Source organism: Dermatophagoides pteronyssinus, unplaced genomic scaffold (assembly GCF_027571235.1).
Source record: "Dermatophagoides pteronyssinus isolate colony J.1.1.1.1 unplaced genomic scaffold, Derpt_VIB-CSIC_2022.12 sq0056, whole genome shotgun sequence".
NCBI lineage: Eukaryota > Metazoa > Arthropoda > Arachnida > Sarcoptiformes > Pyroglyphidae > Dermatophagoides > Dermatophagoides pteronyssinus.
In genome coordinates this window covers 19,280-41,794 of record NW_027461577.1, presented here as the reverse complement: position 1 = coordinate 41,794, position 22,515 = coordinate 19,280, and the positions used below count along the sequence as shown (strand labels likewise).

General features: G+C 30.3%; 8 protein-coding genes and 1 long non-coding RNA gene across 10 annotated transcripts; 4 read left to right on the top strand and 5 right to left on the bottom strand.

Moving 5' to 3' along the window:
• Positions 1 to 211: 211 nt before the first annotated feature.
• LOC113795427 (uncharacterized) lies at positions 212 to 3,118 on the bottom strand. Its single transcript, XM_027345612.2, has 3 exons — positions 2,742 to 3,118; positions 2,558 to 2,680; positions 212 to 2,493 (listed from the first exon to the last, which is right to left on the bottom strand). The coding sequence occupies exons 1-3, from the start codon at positions 3,037 to 3,039 to the stop codon at positions 2,279 to 2,281; spliced, it is 636 nt and encodes a 211-aa protein (XP_027201413.1). The 5' UTR covers positions 3,040 to 3,118; the 3' UTR covers positions 212 to 2,278.
• Gabat (4-aminobutyrate aminotransferase) lies at positions 451 to 2,290 on the top strand. Its single transcript, XM_027345577.2, has 3 exons — positions 451 to 976; positions 1,070 to 1,223; positions 1,308 to 2,290. Exons 1-3 carry the CDS (start codon positions 451 to 453, stop codon positions 2,137 to 2,139), a joined length of 1,512 nt encoding a protein of 503 aa, XP_027201378.2. The 3' UTR covers positions 2,140 to 2,290.
• A 57-nt stretch (positions 3,119 to 3,175) lies between the features above and the next one.
• On the top strand, positions 3,176 to 4,008 carry LOC113795438 (ankyrin repeat domain-containing protein 49-like). Its single transcript, XM_027345623.2, has one exon. It carries the CDS (start codon positions 3,274 to 3,276, stop codon positions 3,898 to 3,900), a length of 627 nt encoding a protein of 208 aa, XP_027201424.2. The 5' UTR covers positions 3,176 to 3,273; the 3' UTR covers positions 3,901 to 4,008.
• A 2,113-nt stretch (positions 4,009 to 6,121) lies between these two features.
• LOC142646114 (uncharacterized) lies at positions 6,122 to 7,380 on the top strand. The gene is made up of 3 exons (XR_012847109.1): positions 6,122 to 6,874; positions 6,930 to 7,035; positions 7,311 to 7,380. It is a non-coding gene; the product is annotated as an uncharacterized LOC142646114 (long non-coding RNA).
• A 4,760-nt stretch (positions 7,381 to 12,140) lies between these two features.
• LOC142646111 (uncharacterized) lies at positions 12,141 to 12,800 on the bottom strand. The gene is made up of 3 exons (XM_075824212.1): positions 12,731 to 12,800; positions 12,420 to 12,668; positions 12,141 to 12,156 (listed from the first exon to the last, which is right to left on the bottom strand). Exons 1-3 carry the CDS (start codon positions 12,775 to 12,777, stop codon positions 12,141 to 12,143), a joined length of 312 nt encoding a protein of 103 aa, XP_075680327.1. The 5' UTR covers positions 12,778 to 12,800.
• A 298-nt stretch (positions 12,801 to 13,098) lies between these two features.
• Positions 13,099 to 15,347, bottom strand: LOC113795358 (uncharacterized). The gene is made up of 2 exons (XM_075824218.1): positions 15,052 to 15,347; positions 13,099 to 14,985 (listed from the first exon to the last, which is right to left on the bottom strand). Exons 1-2 carry the CDS (start codon positions 15,215 to 15,217, stop codon positions 13,298 to 13,300), a joined length of 1,854 nt encoding a protein of 617 aa, XP_075680333.1. The 5' UTR covers positions 15,218 to 15,347; the 3' UTR covers positions 13,099 to 13,297.
• Positions 15,348 to 15,574: 227 nt separating this feature from the next.
• Positions 15,575 to 18,103, top strand: LOC113795336 (uncharacterized). The gene is made up of 2 exons (XM_027345535.2): positions 15,575 to 16,669; positions 16,731 to 18,103. Exons 1-2 carry the CDS (start codon positions 15,689 to 15,691, stop codon positions 17,955 to 17,957), a joined length of 2,208 nt encoding a protein of 735 aa, XP_027201336.2. The 5' UTR covers positions 15,575 to 15,688; the 3' UTR covers positions 17,958 to 18,103.
• A 129-nt stretch (positions 18,104 to 18,232) lies between these two features.
• fzr (fizzy and cell division cycle 20 related) lies at positions 18,233 to 20,803 on the bottom strand. 2 transcript variants are annotated; one of them, XM_075824220.1, is made up of 5 exons: positions 20,673 to 20,803; positions 19,789 to 20,546; positions 19,391 to 19,708; positions 18,705 to 19,328; positions 18,233 to 18,630 (listed from the first exon to the last, which is right to left on the bottom strand). In XM_075824220.1, the coding sequence occupies exons 2-5, from the start codon at positions 20,437 to 20,439 to the stop codon at positions 18,496 to 18,498; spliced, it is 1,728 nt and encodes a 575-aa protein (XP_075680335.1). In that variant the 5' UTR covers positions 20,440 to 20,546; positions 20,673 to 20,803; the 3' UTR covers positions 18,233 to 18,495. The 2 variants fall into 2 exon arrangements, with proteins under 2 accessions (XP_075680335.1, XP_027201347.1); XM_027345546.2 differs by lacking the exon at positions 20,673 to 20,803 and having other exon boundaries at positions 19,789 to 20,636.
• Positions 20,804 to 21,119: 316 nt separating this feature from the next.
• On the bottom strand, positions 21,120 to 22,458 carry Oscillin (glucosamine-6-phosphate isomerase Oscillin). The gene is made up of 2 exons (XM_027345601.2): positions 22,163 to 22,458; positions 21,120 to 22,106 (listed from the first exon to the last, which is right to left on the bottom strand). Exons 1-2 carry the CDS (start codon positions 22,330 to 22,332, stop codon positions 21,395 to 21,397), a joined length of 882 nt encoding a protein of 293 aa, XP_027201402.1. The 5' UTR covers positions 22,333 to 22,458; the 3' UTR covers positions 21,120 to 21,394.
• Positions 22,459 to 22,515: the final 57 nt, after the last annotated feature.

The window sequence follows — 22,515 nt, the reverse complement described above, 5'->3', positions numbered from 1 at the left end:
ATTAAGAAAAAAATGTTTCATTTTTCTACACATTTTAATTTATTCATCACGTTTTGTTTTGATGATAATACAAAGTAAATCAGTAAGATAAATCAGTGAATGAGCGCGTGTCTGTTTGTTTGGTTCATATCATATCATATCAGCATCTCTTGGATTATATAGCATCGATTTTTTGTTTCTGTCTTGCTGGTTATCCAACTGTTTTCTGTCATTTTCACATTTTTGATTCACGGACACAGTTCTCTGGAACCTTGTCGAAAAAAAATACTCAGACGCAATTCTCAAATCAATTTGAATAAATCAAGGTGACCGTTTTTTTTGTCTACGTTTTATATTTGCTCCATCATCATCATTATTTTCGGGTTTTTGGTTTGCCCAAAAACATAGATTCTGCCAAATTGATTCATTTGTCTTCCGTTTGAAAACGCACGCACACACAAACACACACAAATGTATCATCCTTCGATTCAACGATCACTTCGTTCGATGTTCAATGGTCATCAACGATCAATAATTCAACGATTATTATCATCATCATCATCATCGACGACAACAAATTATGTACTAAATGAACCAAACGAACCAAAAATCATAACCAATGAAATACCTGGCCCAAAATCACGAAAATTAATTGATGATTTAAATAAAATTCAAAATGCAGGTGCTATACAATTGTTTGTTGATTATGAAAAATCCATTGGAAATTATCTAGTTGATGTTGATGGTAATACTTATTTGGATATTTATAGTCAAATATCATCAATACCGCTTGGTTATAATCATCCAGCATTGATCGAAGCGGTTAAAGATCCAAAAAATATATCATCATTTATTAATCGTCCTGCACTCGGTATACTACCACCGAAAACATTCAATGATCAATTACATTCAGCATTACTTTCAATTGCACCAAAAGGTTTAAATGAAATTCAAACAATGGCATGTGGTAGTTGTTCGGTTGAAAATGCATTAAAAGGTAAAAATAGTCAACCATATCATTATCATTTTTTCCCAAAATTTAATTGCATCGATATTTTTTTTTTTTGCCGTTCGAAAATCATTTATCCAGTTGTTTGTTTTTATTATCGAACATGGCAACGTGGTCAACCACCAACCGAAGAAGATATGCGTACCTGTATGACAAATGAACAACCAGGAAGTCCAAAATTAAGTATCATGTCATTTATGGGTGGTTTTCATGGACGTACATTCGGAGCTTTGAGGTAATTTTTTCTTTGATTGATTTTTATAATCAAAATTCATAAATCAATTTTTGTTTTGTTTTTCTTTTTTCAACAAAAAAAAAGTTGTACACATTCAAAAGCAATACATAAAGTAGATATACCTGCATTTGATTGGCCAATTGCAAATTTTCCACGTTATAAATATCCATTAAATGATTATTTAGATTATAATCAACGTGAAGATGATCGTTGTTTAACAATGGTTGAAGATCTAATTGAAAAATATAGCCATAATGGTAAACCGGTTGCCGGTATGATTATTGAACCAATACAAAGTGAAGGTGGTGATTATCATGGTTCAAAATATTTTTTTCAACAATTAAGAAAAATCTGTACAAAATATAATGTTGCAATGGTTATTGATGAAGTACAAACTGGTGGTGGTCCAACCGGTAAATATTGGGCACATGAACATTTTGAAATGGAACAACCACCTGATATTGTTACATTTAGTAAAAAAATGTTGATTGGTGGTTTTTATTATCGACCAATGTTTCGTCCGGATAAACCATATCGTATATTTAATACATGGCTTGGTGATCCATCAAAATTATTACTTTTAGATCAAGTGGTAAAAGTTGTACGAAAAGAAAATCTATTAAAACGTATTGAAGAAACGGGTGATTATCTTTTAAAACATTTGGAACAAATACAAAATCAATATCCATCAATATTGATGAATGCAAGAGGTGTGGGAACATTTTGTGCAATTGATTTTTCAACACCGGAATTACGAGATCAAGCAATTCGTAAATTACATCAAAATGGTGTACATTGTGGTGGTAGCGGTACGGCTACATTACGTTTTCGTACAACATTAACATTTGAAAATCGTCATGTTGATCAATTTGTTGAACGTTTTGATCGAACATTACGATCATTATCGAAGCAATAAAACAGCCAAAAAATAAAAATCAATCGATTGAAATTTTTCATTTTATTTTCTCATCTAAAATTTTTAAAATTGCAATGTTTGTTTGCTTGTTTCATTGAATGAATTGATTAATAATGTTTGATTGAAATAATAAACTTTTCTATGCATCTTCGAGTAGATAATGTTGTCTTCGTTCTTTTAATTCTTGATCATGGAAAAATCTTAAATCAGGATTACCATAAATACTACCACGTTCTTGAAGTTTTTCCATATCCGGATGAAATATATAACTATTGCTTTGTGAAAATGTTTTACATGCCATTGCTATTAATGCACAACTAACACCGGCTATTGATCCGGCTGCAGATGATTTTGCTGTTTAAAATTCCAACAAAAAAAATTAATAATTTGATCCAGAAACAAACAAAACAAAACTTACCCATATAACCATAGATAAAACCAAGTGATCCACCACCGATAGCATGATTAAGAAGATCATCTTTTTGGCCACGTAAATTAGCCGCTGCATTTGATACAGCACCATACGTTGCAAAATATGCAGCTAACATTGATTTTTTAAAAAATTGACATTAAAAAAAAGAAAAGAAATTTCAAATACATACTAAGCAATGATACACGTTTAGCAAACATTATGATCGATGGTTTCCATCGTCCTAATTCAGCGGCACAAACTTCAAATGTACCATAAATAGTACCAGCTTTTAAACCAAAACATGTACTATAAAATAATTTTTCATGCGGTACAGCATAATCTGGTTTTGAATAGAAATAATTGATTAGAAAATCACGTTTTTTATTATAATTTTCCGGATCTTTAATATATTCTTTTTGAATCTGTGGTATGAATGATCGAAATGGTAGATGATTAACATCGAAACGAATGTCCGGTATATCGAGCATTTTGATTAAGACTTCAAAAAAAATCAGAAAAAAAAATCCGAACAACAACGAAGACAAAACAAAACAAAAAAAAAAATCAAAACAAGGATTCGACCTTTTTTCGATTTCTTGGAAAGTTTTTCTCCGAAAAAAGAATTGATTTACAGAATATTTCTCGCATGTATCAACAACAATAACAAAAACATTCGATTGTGGAATCCATTTGAATTTTAAAAAACAAAAATAAATAAAAATATGCTTGGAGCATTTGATCTTGGTGAAAAAGATTATAATATTGATGATGAAGATTTTGATAGTAAAATTGATCCAAATGATTCGAATGAAAATTTAGATGATCCTATTTATCAATTACGTTTACCAAATTATGATGATGGTGATTGCGATGGTCAAATGTTGAATGTATTCGAAACAGCTGAAAAAGGTTCAATAAAATTAATGAAACAATTTCAAAAAATTGACCCGGATTTAATCAATGCAAAAGATGCTGATGGTTATACACCATTACATCGTGCTTGTTATCAAAATCAAATCCAAATGGTTAAATGGTTAATAAAGAATGGTGCAAATATTTCGGCATTAACTAATGATCAATGGCAACCAATACATTCGGCTGCACAATGGGGACGAACGAAAATCCTTCGAATATTATTAGCTTATGGTGCTAAAATCAATGTACAAACAAATGGTGGTAATACACCATTACATTTAGCTGTAACACGTGCAAATTCTAATCAAAAATTAATTGAATATTTATTATATCATCCGGATGTTGATCATAGTTTATTGAATAATGCTAATGATACTGCATATGATATTTGTAAACGAAATTCAATGCTTTATAAATTATGGGATCTTTTGTAGAAAATTTCATTTTCTTTACTTTTATTTGTTAATCAAAAATATAACTAAACTAAACTAAATGCATTCCTGTAAATAATTTACCTTTCAAAATGCTGATGATATTTTTTGTTTTTGTTTTAAATAAATTAAATAAATAAAGTTAGCCAAAATCCAATTCAATCATTTATTTAACCATCAAGGACAAAATGATCATAAAAAAAACATAATCATTTTTACCGGATGATGATCACCTTTGAAGTATGATCATTGTCAATGATCATTAGTCTTTTTCTTAATCAGCCATCTCAATTCTCTGATTTGTATGATCATTATCATCGAATGTTTTAACCACAAAATTAAATCATTATCAACAAAACAAACAGAAAAACTATTTTTACCCTAAAGGTTTTTTGTGGTTACATTTGAATTCGAATTCGAATGTAACATCCACATAACACACAGGAAACAATGATTTTCCTTATCAAAATCAATGTTTTTTTGTAAAAATAAAATGTTTAAAGAAAGAAAATAAATCATGATATGAATTTTGATATAAATCTTTCGCAATGGGTGTGTGTGTGTGTGTTGAATTTGTTAATTAACATTTGTGAAACATGAAAATTCACATTTTGTTTGAATCATCATCAAGATGTGTGTTTTTTAAATCAAGGTAACTTGTTCGAGAAAGATGTTAAAGACAATTTTGCTTGATCCTTTTAAAACATGTTTTATTTAAATCATCATCATCACTAAGTTTCCGGTGTGATGAATGCTGAATGATGGTAATGATAAAGATGTAAAATTTATATAAAGAAACATGGTTATAATAAAACCAAAAGAAAAAAGTGACGATGCTAAAATCTTTTCTCCTTTTCTTCTTAGCTATTTAATAAATGTGTATTTCGATGATGATGTTTTTAGAAGAAAAAAACTTTCCCATGATCATGATATTCAAATGGTTGATGATAATGATTGTTCATCGAACTTATCATCATCGACGTCGTCGTATCGTTTAAAAAATCAAGGTAAACATTCTTTGTGTTATAATCAACCAGCCAAGTATTTCATCATTATTATTTTTCAAAAAAAAAAACGTTCCAGGATTTTTTCGCCTGATTTACCCTTTATTACCAATTTTTTTCTTTCTCCTGAAAGATAATTATCGAATATTTAGATTCAGATTATCATTCGAAAATGAGAAATAATCCTTTAAAAAAAAATTTCTTCGTTTTCTGGACACCTGAATATTCTCTCTCTCGAGAGAAGGAATCAAAGAAAAGTCTTTCTATTGTGTCATGGCCAACATTCTATGTATTTTGAATTTTGACTTAGTTTGAAAAGAAAAACAACGAGAAAAATAATCCAACACAATCATCGAAAGAAAAAAAAAAATCCTGCAAGCTTTTTTTTTGAGATTTTTTTGTGTTTAACAACCAAAAAAGAAAAGAAAAGAAAAACGCATATAATACTTTTTTTTTTTGTGTTTGGCCATCCTCCCACCTCTTTGTTGTAATATGCACCAACGATTTACGAGCATTTTTTTTGGACAACAATCCACCACTACCCCCTCCTCTCTTTGCAAAATTGTGACAACAATAACAACAACAACCGCAGCCAACAAATAATAACGAACAAATGAACCATCTTAACGTCTATAGGACGTTATATATTTTTCTTGTATTAATCATCATCATCAACTGCTGTTTGAAATGAAACGAACAAAAAAAAGCGGGAAAACAAATTCTCTGTTCCTTTCTGTTACAAAAATAGCGAAAAAAACGGGGCAAAAGAAGAAGAACTTGCGCTATTTTTTTTGGTTCGCCAAAAAAAAAAAATCTCAAACACAATTTCCAATCAGCATTGTAATTTCTCTCTCTCTCACCCTCCTTGCACTGTGTTGCGCATAAAACATACAAATTTTCATTTTTTTTTGTTCATCTCCCTCTTCAGTTTGTTCATGGCCATCCAGCAAAAAAAAATTGTCGGTTGGCTTGCTGAATAATCAATTTTTTGTTTTTTTGTTTTGTTCATTTCATTTTCAATGCATGCTGTGTGTATTTAAAATCATTGTTGCGCATGCAGATCATTGATAATCAACGCAGTGTGAAAGAAAGAAACACATGTGTGTGCTCAACAACAACAACAACAGCAAAATCGCGCGCGCTTAGTGAATTCATTTTTTCGTTGGTCGATCTGTTGGTTTTCTTCTTACAACAACAACAAAGAGATAGATAGAGAGAGAGAGAGGTAGAGGGAGGGATTGATGGAATTTTGAATTGTGTTTTACTTTTTTTTTTTTACATTGTATGGTGGTGGTGGTGGTGGTCTCGATTCTTTTTTTGACGAGAGAAAAAAAAAGTATATAAATTTAACCTCGAAATACGATTTGATCATCATCATCAATTCGGTTGTTGGTTGATCATCATGTTCTCACACATTGATCATCAGGTCAACACTTTGAATATTTTTTTTTTTATGGCCAACATTTGTCATCATCGATGATGATTGTTGTTTTGCTGTGATTTTTTCGTCAAGAATTTTTTTTTCGCCATCAAAAATTCTTCCAAAATGTCATCATCACCGTTCACATTTGACCGGAAGTTTTTTTACGATTTTTTCTTCAAGTTTTTAATTTTAAAAATTCAATTTTTTCAACTTTTTTCCTTCATTTTGTAATAAAGCAAGCAACAAGTTCCCCATCCATATTACACACACGCAGACAAAAAAAAACAATAATAATAACCAACGAGAAACATAAAAGTTATGACGATATAATGGCCATGATGATGACGAATGTCTCATTTTCTTTTCAAAAATCATCATCGATCGATGATCGTTGTGTGCAGAAGAAAAAAATTGTACCATCAAACGTCGTCGACGACGACAAACAACCATCGTCAGTACGATGATGATGATAATAATTGCTGTGATTCATTTCACAATTGTCCATTGTTCAATCTTTTTCACACAAAGTTTTTCAGCCAAGAAAAGAAAGGTAAGCATCTTGTTTGATTTCAATTCTAATTTTTTCTGTGTTTTTTTTTCTTTAGAATTTTCTCCTTGCAACAACAACAACAGCATAAAATTCTCCAAAATCCAAATTGATTTATCATCACCATCTTGATTATCATCGTTTATTACGATACTCATAAGCAGGTCTGGACAAGTGGCGATATTTCTGATTAGAAAATTTTTTTCCATCCATTTCTTGTTTAGAAAATTTCAAATATTTTTCTCTTTCATTGCATCCTCTCATTGATGATGACGATCGAGAAAAATATCTGAAATCAATATAAACATTTTGAGAAAGAAAAGCAAGGAAAAAAATTATGCAATAATTCTAAAACAAGACGATAATATTGCACTAGTCCCGGCCTGTTTAGAGTTGAATTGAATCATCGAAAAATCTTTTTATTTTTTTCTTTTTTTAGGTGATTTTTTTCAAATGAATTTTTAACCAAAGAAAAATCGAAATAAACATTCCAATTTTTTTTTCCAAAATCCAAATGTATCCTTTTTTTTGACAAAGCTAATTGTATCGAAATAGTTCTGCTCGGAAAACTGTTGAAATAGTTTTTCTCCAAAATATAAATAGGTTCCGGTTCAACTTTGGTTTTCCTTCTGTTCAACAGCAACAAAAAAAAACCGCGCAAGCTACCTGGCTCATTTTGGTGTGTGAAAGCATTTTTTCATTGTTCCAAAAAAAAAGAATGAATTTCATTTTCGAACAAAGAAAACAAGCTCAACAACATACAACAAGCGCAGCGTTGATCGTTCCACACACAATGTTTACTAAACTAAAGAAACCCATACTAAAGAAAGGAAAGGAGAAGGGTATTTTTGCCAAAGATTGCGTGGCTATTGTTGTTCACATAACGAGAAAAAATCCTTGAAAAACTTTTTTTAAAAAGAAAAAAAAATCATTGAATCGGTCAAATCCCGATCCTGTACTTTTTCTATTTTCCAATATTGATCCTTATTACCTTGATAAAATGTGACCTTATTGTGTGTGTGATTATAGTGGTGGTGCAATGTTCCTGAAACACCGACATTTGTTTTTTGTTGGAAAAATGACGGTGGTGGCCATTATCATCGGTGGTTTATTCAAACCGTTCTTTTTTTTTCATTTGGTTTGTTTGGTGGTGGGGTAATCAAAATTCAGATTTGGCAAAATGAAAATTTGTTGACATTTGTTTGTCCTTATAAAAATCACACATTTTTATGGTATGTTTACATTTGCACACCCGAATCTCGACCCAAACTGAAAAATGCAAATCAGATCAGAAAATCTCAATTTCAAATCTAACAAAACAACAGGGAATCTTGATTGATTTTTTTCATTGGGTTTGGGTTTGGCCATTAATTTTGTTTTAAATGAAAAATTTGAAAATTTTTTTTCTGGATCCAAAACAAAAACTTGAGTAAAATAATAACCATTTTAACCCTAAATATAATCAACGACAACCGGTTGTGGGTGTGTTGAAATAGTTTTTTGTTTTCGTTTGAATTCGAATTCGAACGAAAAACTTCTCAAATCTCAATCAAGGTTTTTCAGGTAAAAATTTTCAATTGGTTTTTTTTTGGTCTTGTTTGTGTAACCGGAAAAAAGTTTTGCTTTCCTCTCTTTGTTCATTCATGATGGCAGATGGTTTTTTTTTCTTCTACAAAATTATTGCCAAGATAACTGAAGATGATCTGTTGCGCGGTGTTTGATCATCATCATTAAATACAATGACCGTTTTGAAACAGCAGATGATAATTATTATTCCACAAAAAGAAGAAAAAAAGTTAACGGTGGTAACCAAAGAAGAAAAAACAAAGGTAAAACCTTGAAACGTTTTTTACTTTACTCAAATCACTACCATCAAACATGTGACATTAATGTAAAATCTTTTTTCTTTTTGGTTTTTCAGATTTTTAGCCCGCCAAAACGAAAAGAAAAATCATCAATTCGGAATGAACAAATTTTCATTCAAAAAAAAATTTCTTTTCTGTCTATAGACAAATCGGTCATCATCATTGCCAAAAAGGCTGCAAATTGCCTTTCTATTCCCTCTTATCTTCCCTCAGAATATGTTTGCGACCCAATCCAATCCAACCAACAAAAAAAAAACAGTAAACAAATCAAATTGATGAACGAAATTTCGTAAATTTCAACAAAACAACAAGCTGAATTTTGAAGTCAAAGTAAAACATTTGAAGGCCTCCGAACGAAACACGCCATTTTTTGTGAAAAGTGTATTCATCATGCAAGCATAGAGAGGAACCGTTGCCAACCGAAAAAAAGCAAAAATTTTTGCTTTTTCTGTCCATCATAAAAACAAACCTAAGAAAAGTGTAATTTCGTTTCGTTTTTTTGTCTACATTTAACCTTGAACGATAATTTTGTTTTTTGGGAAATAACAACAACAAGCCATCAGGCAAAGCATTGAAACAAACCAAGCCAGCCAACCTTCGACTCGAAAATTTACTATTACAGCAAGCAAACCGAACAACAGCAGCAAATAGAATATTGTGTTTTGGAAGACAAAAAAAAACGGTCAGAATGCAGTACAGAAAACATTAAAATGCAGAGGGAAAGGGTCATCATCATCGTCAATAATGGATCAGCGAATGCGCCGAATGGTCTTCGCCAACGAAAAAAAAGCACATGATCAGCACAATCACCATGATCAGTCAGAATGTCCAAGGTCAAATGTTTTTTTTTCTGATCATCAAATTGGCAGCCATAATGTTTTTTTTTTTTTGGGTTTTTCAGATTACGAAAAAGAAAAATTCGGGCGGTAACCGACCAACTATTAACTATGGGGAAAAAAAGCCGGGTTTGAACTATAGCACCACCAACATTTCAAACATAAACATAGACATTTGCGGGTAAAAATGATAAACAACGAAAAAAAAATTTGTTTAAAAAACCGCATATCAAAACATTGAATGCCATCCCCTTTTTTTTCCTTTTCCAAAACATCCAAACCAATCAGAGATGTTTAAATGCCAAGAGAAAAGAAAAGAAAAGTCACCCTTCAACCTTTTTTCCCCATCCAACAAAAACAAAAAACAAAGTTCTTCAGATTCATTCCTTGAATGGAATATTATCATCATCATTCTTCATATCGATCAAGTTGTTTTTCATTTTTTCTTCCACGAACAACCCTATATTGTCGGAAATATGCATCGTTTGAATATTTCGTTGGTTTTTTTTTTGATAAAATTAATGTCATCATGTCATCATCATGTGATGTGTCCTTGATGAATTTAGTTTACCATAAATTTTTCATAAATATGGTTCTGATTTTTTTTTCGTTATAGGTTCTTCTGGTTGCTGGTTTTGATGATGGTGTGTGTGTGTCATTCATTCAACAAATTGGTATAATTTGTTGTTTCTTCTTTCGGTGTGTGTTCTCTATATCGCCCGAAAAGCTGATGATGATGATGAGAATATGACATTGAATGATTTTTGTCGAAAACAGAAATTGCGCTAGCTTTATTTTTGGCCACTAAAAATCGGCACAACTCTTTTGTGTTGTTCTCGAATTTCAAAAATTCTTGAAGAATTTTGTTTAAAACTTTGTTTCAAATTCATTTGACCTAAAATTAATGATAATTAGCACACCCCGCCGGTGAAAAAAGCTATCATAAAATCATTTTTAAAAAAATCAATAAAAACCTTGTGATTCATTTTCATTTATGATCGGATTCAATTCGATTTACAACAACCAGAAATAAAACACACACAACAACAACAACAAAAAAAAAAGAATTTCAATTTTTTTTCTCGCCTTTAAAAACGAGAAAAGAAGATTATAATTTTCCAATTCATATTCGAAAAAAAATGACAGAATTGTTGTTGTTTGATAGACAAAAAAAAACGAAATCAAATTAGAAAACGAAAAAACAAGAAGCATAAGAAGAAGAAAACCTTGAACCTTGACCATTGTTGTTGTTGATCATAATGGATAATTCTTTTTCTTTTGTGTTCGAATCGAACGTTTTTGGTTGGTAGGTAGGTAGTTAGGTTTGTTTGTGTTGAAATGGTTGGTGTATGGTGTGTTTATGGTCCATCATCTTACCTGAAAATTTTACCTGAAAGTTTTTTTCGTTTTTTTTACCTGCTGGCTATTATTATGATTACTTTTCTATCTTTACCTGTAAGGAAATATAATCATTGCAAGCAACAACAAAAGAGTTTTTCCCCATTGATCAATCGTTGGTGTGATGGATGGATGGAACGTTTGGTTTTTTTTTCTGATTTTTCTTGTCGTAAATTTTCGAGAAAAAGCAACATGCAAACAAATATGATCAATATTTTATTATTATTTCGTTTCGAATGAATTTTGACTGGTGTGGCCAGCACACAAAAAAAAAGAAAGAAATTATCATGTTTGGACACACAGATGGACATTTGTTAATGATTTACATTCGGTATTTGTTTGGTTCGAGGTTCGACTCGAACGAAAAATCGAAAACAGATTTTCAGGTTTTTTTTCACTGTGTGATTTGCGATTTATGAATTTCGATTGAAAAAAGGCTTTTTTCTTGTTCTTTTTCGGACATGAAAAGATTGAATTATGATTTTGTTTTTTCAAACATCTGGAAAAAATTTGAAGAAGAAGAAGAAAAAGAAAAATCAATTTGTCTGTATGATCAAAACGAAATAACTGAATGCAAACAATATGATTGTATGAAAAAATTTCCAATCAAATATACAAATATTATATATTTGTAAATGAAAATATTCACTATAAATTTCAATCATTTCATAATGATAAATTTGTTTGGTAATTTTTGATCGTTGCCATAGTGAGGAAATTTGATCGATAATCCGTATCATTGATGTTTCATCATTATCCATCGATTGATTTAATTGATTCAATAATTTTTTCATTGTTTTTGATCTGAATGTTGTCATCATTATCTGATCTTGACGATGATGATTTTTCGAACGAAAAACATTACCAAGCTCAATGAATAATGATCGAATATTTAGATCGAAATAAATCCAAAAAAAACCACCAATAAAATGTAAACTTGATACAATAAATTGTGCGAATGATATTTGTTTTAAATAATAACTTAATGGTGTCATTATTAGATAAAATGTTTCACCAATCACAAATGTAATCATTGGATAGCTCCAAATTTGATTAAATTTTTCGTTGATTGTTGTTAATGATCGAATTCTTGATAAACATTCTCGTTCATCAATAATATTGGATTGAATTTGTTTCAATATTTTTTGAATTGTTTGCCGTATGGCAAATTTATAATAAACAACCACTAAATATGTTAATGATTCATTCATTAGGATCATGATTAATGTATAAAATTCTAAACATTTTGATATGGTTATTATTTGAAATTCTTTCATCATCATGATTGTATTATTATTCTGTGGACTACATGCCCAATAAATGGATAAACTATTTAGATTGCAAACAATCAAAAACACAATCGATATGAATTGATGATGGAAATTATTATTGTTCGATCGATAATAAACATCTTCGAATAATGATGAATTAAATAATTGAATTAATCGCTTTCCATTTATCATATAGAATATATAGAATGATAAAAATAATATAAAAAATAATGTATCATTGATTTGTTCGATCATTTTACCAAATAAATTTGGTGTAATTTTCGATATTTCTTGTCGATCATATTCATTTTGATATGATTGATAGATGAGTCTATATGAATAGATGAACAATATGATTAGAATCGTACTTTTGATCAATGAATAACGATGTTGCCAATCTAAACGGCCAAATGTAAATCCAATCAATCTATGGAAACAAGAACAAAAAAAGATAATTTTAAAATTCGTAAACAAACAAGGAATTCTTACTCAAAATAGTTGACAAAGATTCGAAGACTAAATATTCGAATGTTCATCGTTGAGAAAAACAAAACATTCGAATTGGTGGACAATCCTGAAATTGAAATTGAAATTGAAATGAATGAATCCATTGACAATTCAATTCAATTCATCTTTCTATTATCGATTTTTGATTAATTAATCAATCAATCGATTAGGAATCAATTAATTAAATTGATAATTTTGCATTTTTGTTTGACAAAATTTCGATCGAAGGAAATTCCGAAAAAAAAACGTTGGACTAGTGCTGCCATCCAGTAGCGAATGAAAACAAACAAACAAACAAACCGGAAAATACCGAAATGAAAAAGAAAAATTTTTAAAATTTTCAAGAAAAAAAACTCTTTAAATTTTTATTGTCAAAAGTAGAAAATGATTTTTAGAAAAAGTTGTTAATTTCATTAATATTACAATAAGAAATGTCCATTGTGGAAGATAAAAAGTCCCGAAAAGTGATAATTAAACGACGAAATAGAGAAATTTATAAAAAGTCCAGAAAAAATCCAATTTGATTGATGGATACGAGAAAAATCAGTATTACACTTTGTTATTCTTGTTTTTATTAATGGCTTGAGCAGCAACAGCAGCAGCAGCACGAGCTTGAATTTTTTTAAAATCCGGCATTGGACGTGCACGAAATTGTCCTGCAGGTTGATTACCATCCTGTTGATCATTACGATGTTTTAGTTGATAGATTTTTGAACGATAATCAGTACAAAAAATCGGTGTACGAGCTTTAGTCAATTGACGTTTAATTGGTTTTTTTAATTGTTGTTGGATGGATGGAATTTTCGGTGGAATTGGCTTGGCTGATTTAATTGTTGCTTCCGAATCAGTTGTTTCAATCGATGATGATGATGTTAATGTTGCAATACGATTTGATTCAGCTTCAATTTTACGACGACATTCAGAACGAATTGCAGTTAACAAACGTGGTGGTCGTGGTTTGGTTAATTTATTTCGTTGCCAAACACCTTTTGGTTGATATTGTCTGGCTGAATGTAAAAAACGTTGTGTTTGTTCGGCCATCGACATATAACGTTGTGATTTACGTTCACTAAGAATACGTTGTGGTAATGTTGATAATCGATTTATTGTAGCCATTGATAACGATTTACGTGAAATATTATTAGTGGTCAATGATTTTTTTGGTTGTGGAGTAACATCTTTCTTCGAATCTTCGATTGTACCTTGTTTACGATTTTCTTTACCATCAACAACAGCAGCAACATTTTTTGGTTTTTCATTTTCATCAGATTGTTCATCAATAGCTGTTTTATCATTCGTATTACCACCATCATCATCTTGATTCAATGTACGTGAAAATCTTTTCCAATATTTTTGTGAACGATCATTGTCTATTGTTACCATTTTTTTCGTTGTAGTTTCGGTATTTTTCTTATTACGTAAAATACCAAACATTGGTGTTGGTTTACGATTTTTAATCTTTAATTTTCTTTGTTCAGCTTCATTCATTGGTGATGGTGTTTTCATTATATCAGTCGATTCTATATTTTCGGGTAAACATTCTTTTTCATTATCAGCAATTACAATACGAACAACCGGACTTGTAACCAAATATGATTGTCGTTTGAATGATTGATCAGGATTTAAATCAATCTCAGATCGTTCATTAACATTATCAACGATCGAAGATTTTGGCTGTTCCAAATCATCAGTAGATATTTCATGGAAATTATCTTCCGGTTCTTCATTTTCGGATAATAAATCTTCATTTTCGGACAATAAATCTTCATTAATAGCACCATTGGTATCTGGTTTGTCAGCTATTGTTTCATCGTTATTTGCCGATAAATTTTGTTTATCATCAACAGTATCTGTTGTAATCTTTTCTTGATTTGACAATTGACCACTATCACCATTATCATTTGTTACGCCATCCAATACTTCAGACATTTGTGAAAAATCAAATGTTTGTGTTTCGAATTCTTTATCAAATCGAATAGTTTTCATTGATTTTCGATGTGAATAACTTTTTCGTTTATTAAATTCACCAACATTTGACCGTGTTTCCCGATATGGTAGATTACCATTTTGATGTAATCGGCGTAATGGTGTTTGTCGTAATTCATATACAACATTTGACATTGTTTTGGCCAATTTTAAATCCGGTGTTTGATAAAATGATTGTGATGATTCATCCATAACATTTTCTTTTGATTCGGCATTATGATCATTATCATCATTGTATTCGTGATTGACCACTTTTTGTATCCGAAAAAAAAAGAAAAAATTAGTTACAAAACAACAAAATCAATTTACAAACTTACAAAAATAATTATCATCACCATCATTCGATTGTTGATTATCCATTTTATTAAAATCAAAATAATGTGGTGCTTCATATTCCCAAACATTCGATTTCAATCCATCATCATTATCATTATCATCATTCATAATTGTTGAATCCAATTCATTATCTTGAATTTCGGCCATGATTAATTTTCAGTAGATCAATCAATAATCAATTCTTTAACGTCCAAAAAATAACGATGATCAAGTCAAAATGAAAATAGAAAAAAAAAACGAATTTCCAAAACGGCTTCAAAAAACACAAATCAAACATACACACAGACAGAGACAGACAGAAGATTTTTTCTTTTTTTTTTTTGACCGTTGAAAAATTTGCCGCCTATGTGCTGCCATAAAAATCGAAATATAGCAGAAAAAAAAACGCGCGCGAGCGCGCGCTAAAAAAAATTGTTTCGATTTACGCATGTGTAAAACGGTTTGGATTTTTTAAATGAAACAAAAAAAAAAATTATCTATCCTCCTCCTCCTCGTTGCCTCGTTTCGTCATTTTCAAACCGTATTCAGCAAGCTTTTTTCTTTTTGGTTTGTTTGGTTTGTTTGCTCGTCTAAAAATCAATCAATATTTTTTTTGCCAGAATTAAAAATCCATCAAAGATGATCAATCTACATCCAACATTACAAAAAGTATCATCAATATCCGTAGTTGCTTATCGGTCGATGATAGCAACCGAATTGGCACGTTTACTAAATGCTGATTTTAAATTGAATTTTATCGATCATGACGATAATGATAATAATAATTCAAATAATAATGATAAATCGGCTACAATATTCGGTGCTACACTTACATTCGAAGGTATATGTTCGATTAGTCAATTGATTGATTATATTTCCAAACCAGATCAAATTATTGAAGAAGGTTTATTTCGTAAATCTGGTGTACGATCCCGGCAACAAGAATTACGTACAATGATTTCATCCGGACAAACAATCGAAATTGATTGTCAAAAATATTCTGTTCATGATTGTTGTGATCTATTGAAAAGATTTGTATCCGAATTACCACAATCAATATTGACAAATGAATTGCAGAAATTTTTTCTACAATCATTACGATTAGAATCCGGACAAAAACAATTGGATACAATACGTTTATTAATATTATTATTACCGGCACCGAATCGTAATTTTCTTTATGAATTATTAACATTATTCGATAATATTGCTAAACATTCGAATCAAAATCGTATGAATATTGAAAATTTGGCAACAATATTTTCACCATCTATTTTTCGTTGTCAATGGTCAATGACAACAACATCAAAATCATTATCATCATCATCGACAAATTCTTCACATCAACAATCAAATACTGTACAAAATATGCTTCTTGCCAATCAAGAATCAATACAATGTTTATCGATTATGATACAAAATGTACGGCTAATTTTTGAACCACCTGAAAAATTAATCAACGATGCTGTAATTTATCTTTCCAATCATATTCGTCTACAAAAACGAACGTCTGGACCGGAGAATATGATTAGTGTAACAAATTTATCGGCACTTCCAACAACCAAATTCTGTGCAACAACTGAACAACATTATTCAGCTAAAGATTATACTGAACGACAGGTTTGTTTGTTTCTTTTTCTAAATTGTAATTTTATCTTTAACCAAAATTTCCGATTAATAGTTGGCCGAATTATATGCACAAATGCAATCAATGGCATCACAATCACCATCGATACAGAAAAAATTGAAAAAATTTAATCATCTTAAAACATCGGCGGCTACCACACCAAAAAATCTATTAAAACGTGATAAAAAACAACAAGAACTTATTAAACAATCATTAAAAAAATCAGCATCGATTAAAAAATCAACGGATAAAGGATTAAAATCATTGTTTAAAAAAATAATGATGACACCAAATAGTGAACGTAAACGTCGCGTTTCATCATCATCATCGCCATCATCTGTATCCGAATCATCATCGATAACACCTGTTATTACTACTACTGCACCAAATAGTACACCAAAAACTTCCAAAAAATCAGTTGATGATAATTCAATGTCACCACGATCAATTGTTCCGTTGGATGAAAAAACAATTTCCGAATTGCCTGTATCACCAATTGGACGTAATAATTCAAAATCGACATTAATTTTTAAACGACGACCAAGTCAAACATTTCATCAGACAAAATTACCGATTGCTATTGTTACACCTACAACTACTGTTGCGTCAAAATTGGAAAATCATGATCATCAAGAGAAAAAACCACGTCTTCCGACACCAATTCGTTCATGTTCCAATTCAATCATATCATCTACATTGTTATCACGTGCTTATCATACACAAGCTCCAATGACAACAATACCGGAACGTATTGATGGCAAAGAAAATCATCGAAATAATAATGCTAATAATACTGATGTTCGATTACCAATGAAAATGATACGATCATTACCAACGCCGTTGCGTAATTACAACAACAACAATGATGATAATGATGATCAAGCTAATGAAGATGATAAAGATGATGATGAAAATATACGTCGAAAACGTGTAAAATATTTAGCATCAGTATATGAACAATTAATTTCATTACAGAATCAAAATTCAACAACAACAACTGGTAATAAACAATCACGAATACCAATCATTAATAGATCAATATCATCAAATCGTTCAATTGTTACCAATTCGAATGATGATGATAACGACGATGATGATAATCTTTCTGATTATGTATCATTAACATCGGTTTATACAAAAAAACCATTAGTTCGAATCGAATCTAATCAACGTCCATCATCATCATCGACGACAACAACATCGACAAACACAATTCGTCATCCAACACCAAAACGTTCATCAAATTCAATGCGTATAACATCCAAACATACTCGATTATGAAATCAATGATGATAAAAAAATTCTAACAAAAATTTGCATAATAATTTGTTTTATTTAATCAATTTTGAAAAAATTTGTTTCATTCATAATCATATTTCATTATTAAAATAATTCTAAATAAAGGAAACGATTGAAAAATTCTTGAATCCTTGTTATCCTGATCAATAACCAACTTTGATCATCTGAAGAATGACTATAATATTACCCGTGCTAAGCGAGCGAGACTTCGAATCACTATAGTGACAAACATTGAACCCAAATATATACAAAATAGCTTTAGAATAAAATTTTGATTGAATCATTATTTAATTTGATATTTTTTTTTGTTTTGAAAATTTTTTTGAATCGAAAAAAAAGAAAGTTTTTAGACAATATATATTAAAGAATATCATCAAATGTGTGTGTGCTTGTTTTTGTTTTTGTTGGAAACTAGAGACAATGTGTATTATATAATATATGATTTGATTTAACCGATAACGATGATTTTTATGCTAAAAATATATATTATTTTTTCTTCTTTTGTTGTTATTCTTCTTAATTAACGAATAGTTGAAAATAAATCCAATGCTGATTTTGTTTCTTTTTGTGATCGTGCTTTTGAGAATACATTCCAAAAACGTAATGTTTCATCACCGGCACCGGTCACAATCGATTCACCATCCGGTGACATTGCCTAAATATGGAAAAGTTGGTGAAAAAAAATGATTATTGATTTTCAATTATAACAACAACAAAAAAATGACTTACAAGATATAAAACACGATATGTATGGCCAGTTAATTTAGCCAACTGAACTAATGATGGATATTTCCAAACAAGAATTTGATTCTGTGAATATCCATGTGTTGAAACTAATTCGGATGCATGTTTTGACCATGCTAGATTGCAAACTTGTGAACCAGTATCAACACATTGTATTGGCTGTCCGGTTAATGTATTCCAAAATCTAATATGACGATCTGAAGTACCACCACCACTTGCTAATAAACCATGATGATGTGGTGACCATGCAATTGCTTTTACAGCAGCCAAATGTTCAGTATATGTTTGAACCGGCTGATTTGATGATTGATTCCATATAAATATTCGATTATCATTACCACCAGATGCTAATAGTTGATTATCTGGTGACCATTTTAAACCACAAACTTCTTGTCGATGGCTAAGTAATTTACGTTCAGCTAATAATGATGAACGAATATCTCTTTGAATTATATAACGATCACGTGAACCACTTGATAATGAATCACCATTCCATGCTAAACAACCAACACGTGATGAATGACCATCAAATTGTTTGATACATTTTAATGCAGCTACATCCCAAATTTGCACGAACCCGCGTTGTGTACCGACAGCGACCAAATGTCCCTAATGATAATTAGAATTTTTCAATTGAAAAAAGAAACTAAATTCGTTAATTAATTATTTACCCTTTCGGACCATGAGACTGATGTGATTGAATTACCGGTTGATGAAAAATCGCATAAACGTGTTACTTGACTTGTACATGCACTCCATAAATAAACACTAAAACCAAGACCAACACTTAATATATTTGTTGATGACCAATCAACAAGATTTAAATAAAAATCATCTTGTAATTCAGGTGCATCCAATATTTTAAATGGCATTTTAGATATTTTTCTTGCTGTTTTTCTTGGTGATCGTAACATTTTTTGACTTTTTGGACTTATTGGTGATAATGAATAAGGACTTGTTGGTTCGCTACGTATTTCACGTGTACGAAACTTTATTTTTTAAAAAAAGCAGAAACAGAAAATAATAACGATCATTCATTTTTTATTATTTGAAAAAAAACATTACTTACCCGAAAAACATTGCGATTCATTAATGGTGTTAATACTTTACGTTCTTCAATCTGTTTATATTCATTAATATCTTCAATTTCAGCTCCTAATAATTCATTTTTCAATAAACATTGATATGCAAGACCATTACGAAACATATCTGATTGACCTGAACTATTGTTGTTATTATTACTGCCAGGAACCGTACCGATATTATTACCCGTTCCATTATGGCCAACAACATTTCCTTGTCCAACAGTATTTGTTGTTGTTGCTGTTTGACCATTCATTGTTGCTGTTGTTGTTGTTGCTGCTGGGCCTGTTGGTGATGATGATGATGATTGTGATGATGAATCTTTTTGTTTATAACGCATCATTGATGTTCTTGTTGTTTCTTTTATCATATTATAACGTAAATTCCAATTATGTGGTTCACGTATTGGTATAAAACGATCCGAACATTCAGGTGTTGTTCGATAACGATAATATTGTGTGGGTGATTTTAATGGTGGTGAATATAATATCGATGGTGGTGTAAATACTGATCTCATTGTTGTTGTATCCGTTGATAATGATGATGATGTTGGTGAAATTATTGTTGATATTATATATGGATCACAATCATATTTTGATTGTTGCGATGTTGATGCCGATTTTATAACGGTATCCATGATGCTCAAATGATTTTTTACGTTTCGAAATTCAAAAATTGTCAGTTAATATTTTGCATTTTCGAAGAATATCAATGAATCATCACAAATTTTATTATCTAAATAAACTAATCAAATGGAAAATTAGAGAAAAATATTAACGAAATACACACACACACATACAATCAATAGATTGAATCAAAGATTACGCAAAAAAAAATCAAAAATAAACAAAACAAAAATAACAGAATTACCAGATCAAAACACTCATCAATTTACGCATAACGCATAACACACGCCGAATCATCATTATCATGATGGATTATCACATAACAGAAAGTAGTGGCATTATCGAATGTTGAATGATCGCATGCGCAATTCGATTTTGTTTCTCAGATTTCGGGATTTAAATGTTTGTTTTTTTTTTGCTTTGAAAAAAAATTCTAACGAACATTTTAACTAGTGGTCTTTTATTTAGTTAGCTTGTGAGATTGGTGGTTTTTAATCAACTTATTTTTTTTGCTACTACTATGTAAAAAGTAGTGGATTTTTTTTTGTTGGTCGAGTCCAATGATTCAATGATGAATATCCATCCATGGATGGATATTGATTGGCGAGATGATTTTCCGTTGAAATAAATCCCAGACCACGCCTTTATTTATTTTCGTTGAATAATAAATTGATTGAGGATGCACACAAAGTTTTGAATCTAAATGATGCTGGGATTTAATTTTTTTTTTGAATTGAAAATTTATTGGAATTGGATTAGGAAATTTAGAGAAAATTTTGAAGAAAAAAAAATTTAGAATTCTTTCGTCGGATACAGAAATTCTACCGGAATAAACATACAACTATCGATAGATGTGATGAACACTCGATGTATCGATTACACTATCGATAGTTATTTTTGGAATTCGAATGAAATGGATGGATTTTTTGTTGTTTTCCTTTTGTTTTTGCAATTTTGTATAAATTCTTATTTTTCCACTGGTGTTTGTATTGATGTTGATGATTTTCGTGGTCCTTTTTGATTATCATCATCGATAATATCATCATCTTCAATCAATTTATTGTGTACACGCATTAATCCTTTAAAATATTTAACAGTTTTAATACGTAATTCTTGTGTTGCATCTTCATCACAAATAAACAATGTTTTTGGATGTAATTGAAATGCTGATACTGTCCACATATGATTAACACCTTCTTCGATTGCTTTTGATAATGCTAATGCTTTATGTACACCTGTAATCAATATAATTACTTCACGTGAATCCATTACAGTACCAACACCAACTGTTAATGCTTGTCCAGGTACTTTGGATAAATCATTTTGAAAAAAACGTGCATTAGCAACAATTGTATCCAATGCTAATGTTTTTACACGTGTACGTGATGCTAAACTTGAACCAGGTTCATTAAATGCAATATGACCATCCGGTCCAATACCACCGATAAATAATTCAATACCACCATGTTTTTTTATTTTTTCTTCAAATTTTTCACATTCTTCATCTAAATCTTTAGCATTTCCATCTAAAATATGTGCATTTTCCGGTTGTATATCGATATGTTTGAAAAAATTTTCATACATAAATGAATGATATGATTCAGGATGATCACGTGGTAAATGAACATATTCATCCATATTAAATGTAACAACATATTTAAATGATATTGTTCCTTGTCTTTTTTTTCAATTAGTTAAGAAAATTGTCAAAAAAGATTTACGTAAAAAACTTACTTGTAAAATTCAATCAATTTACGATATGTTCCTAATGGTGTTGAACCGGTAGGCAGGCCAAGTGTAAACAAACGATTTGGACCCGGTTGAAATAGTCGAATACGTTTACGAATATATTTGGCTGCCCATTCTGAAACCAAATCATAATTATCCTGAATAATTAATTTCATTTTTTTAATGTTTTGTTTTTCTTTATTTCTCACAGGGAAAACAACTCAAATTAACTCAATCAAAAGAAATCGAAAATCAACAAACAACTGGATTCAATTTTTTTGGATGAAAAACATCCTCATTAAATTTGTTTATCATTTTTTTTTTTTTTTTGATTTTAACATTGTGTACTGGTGGTCGTA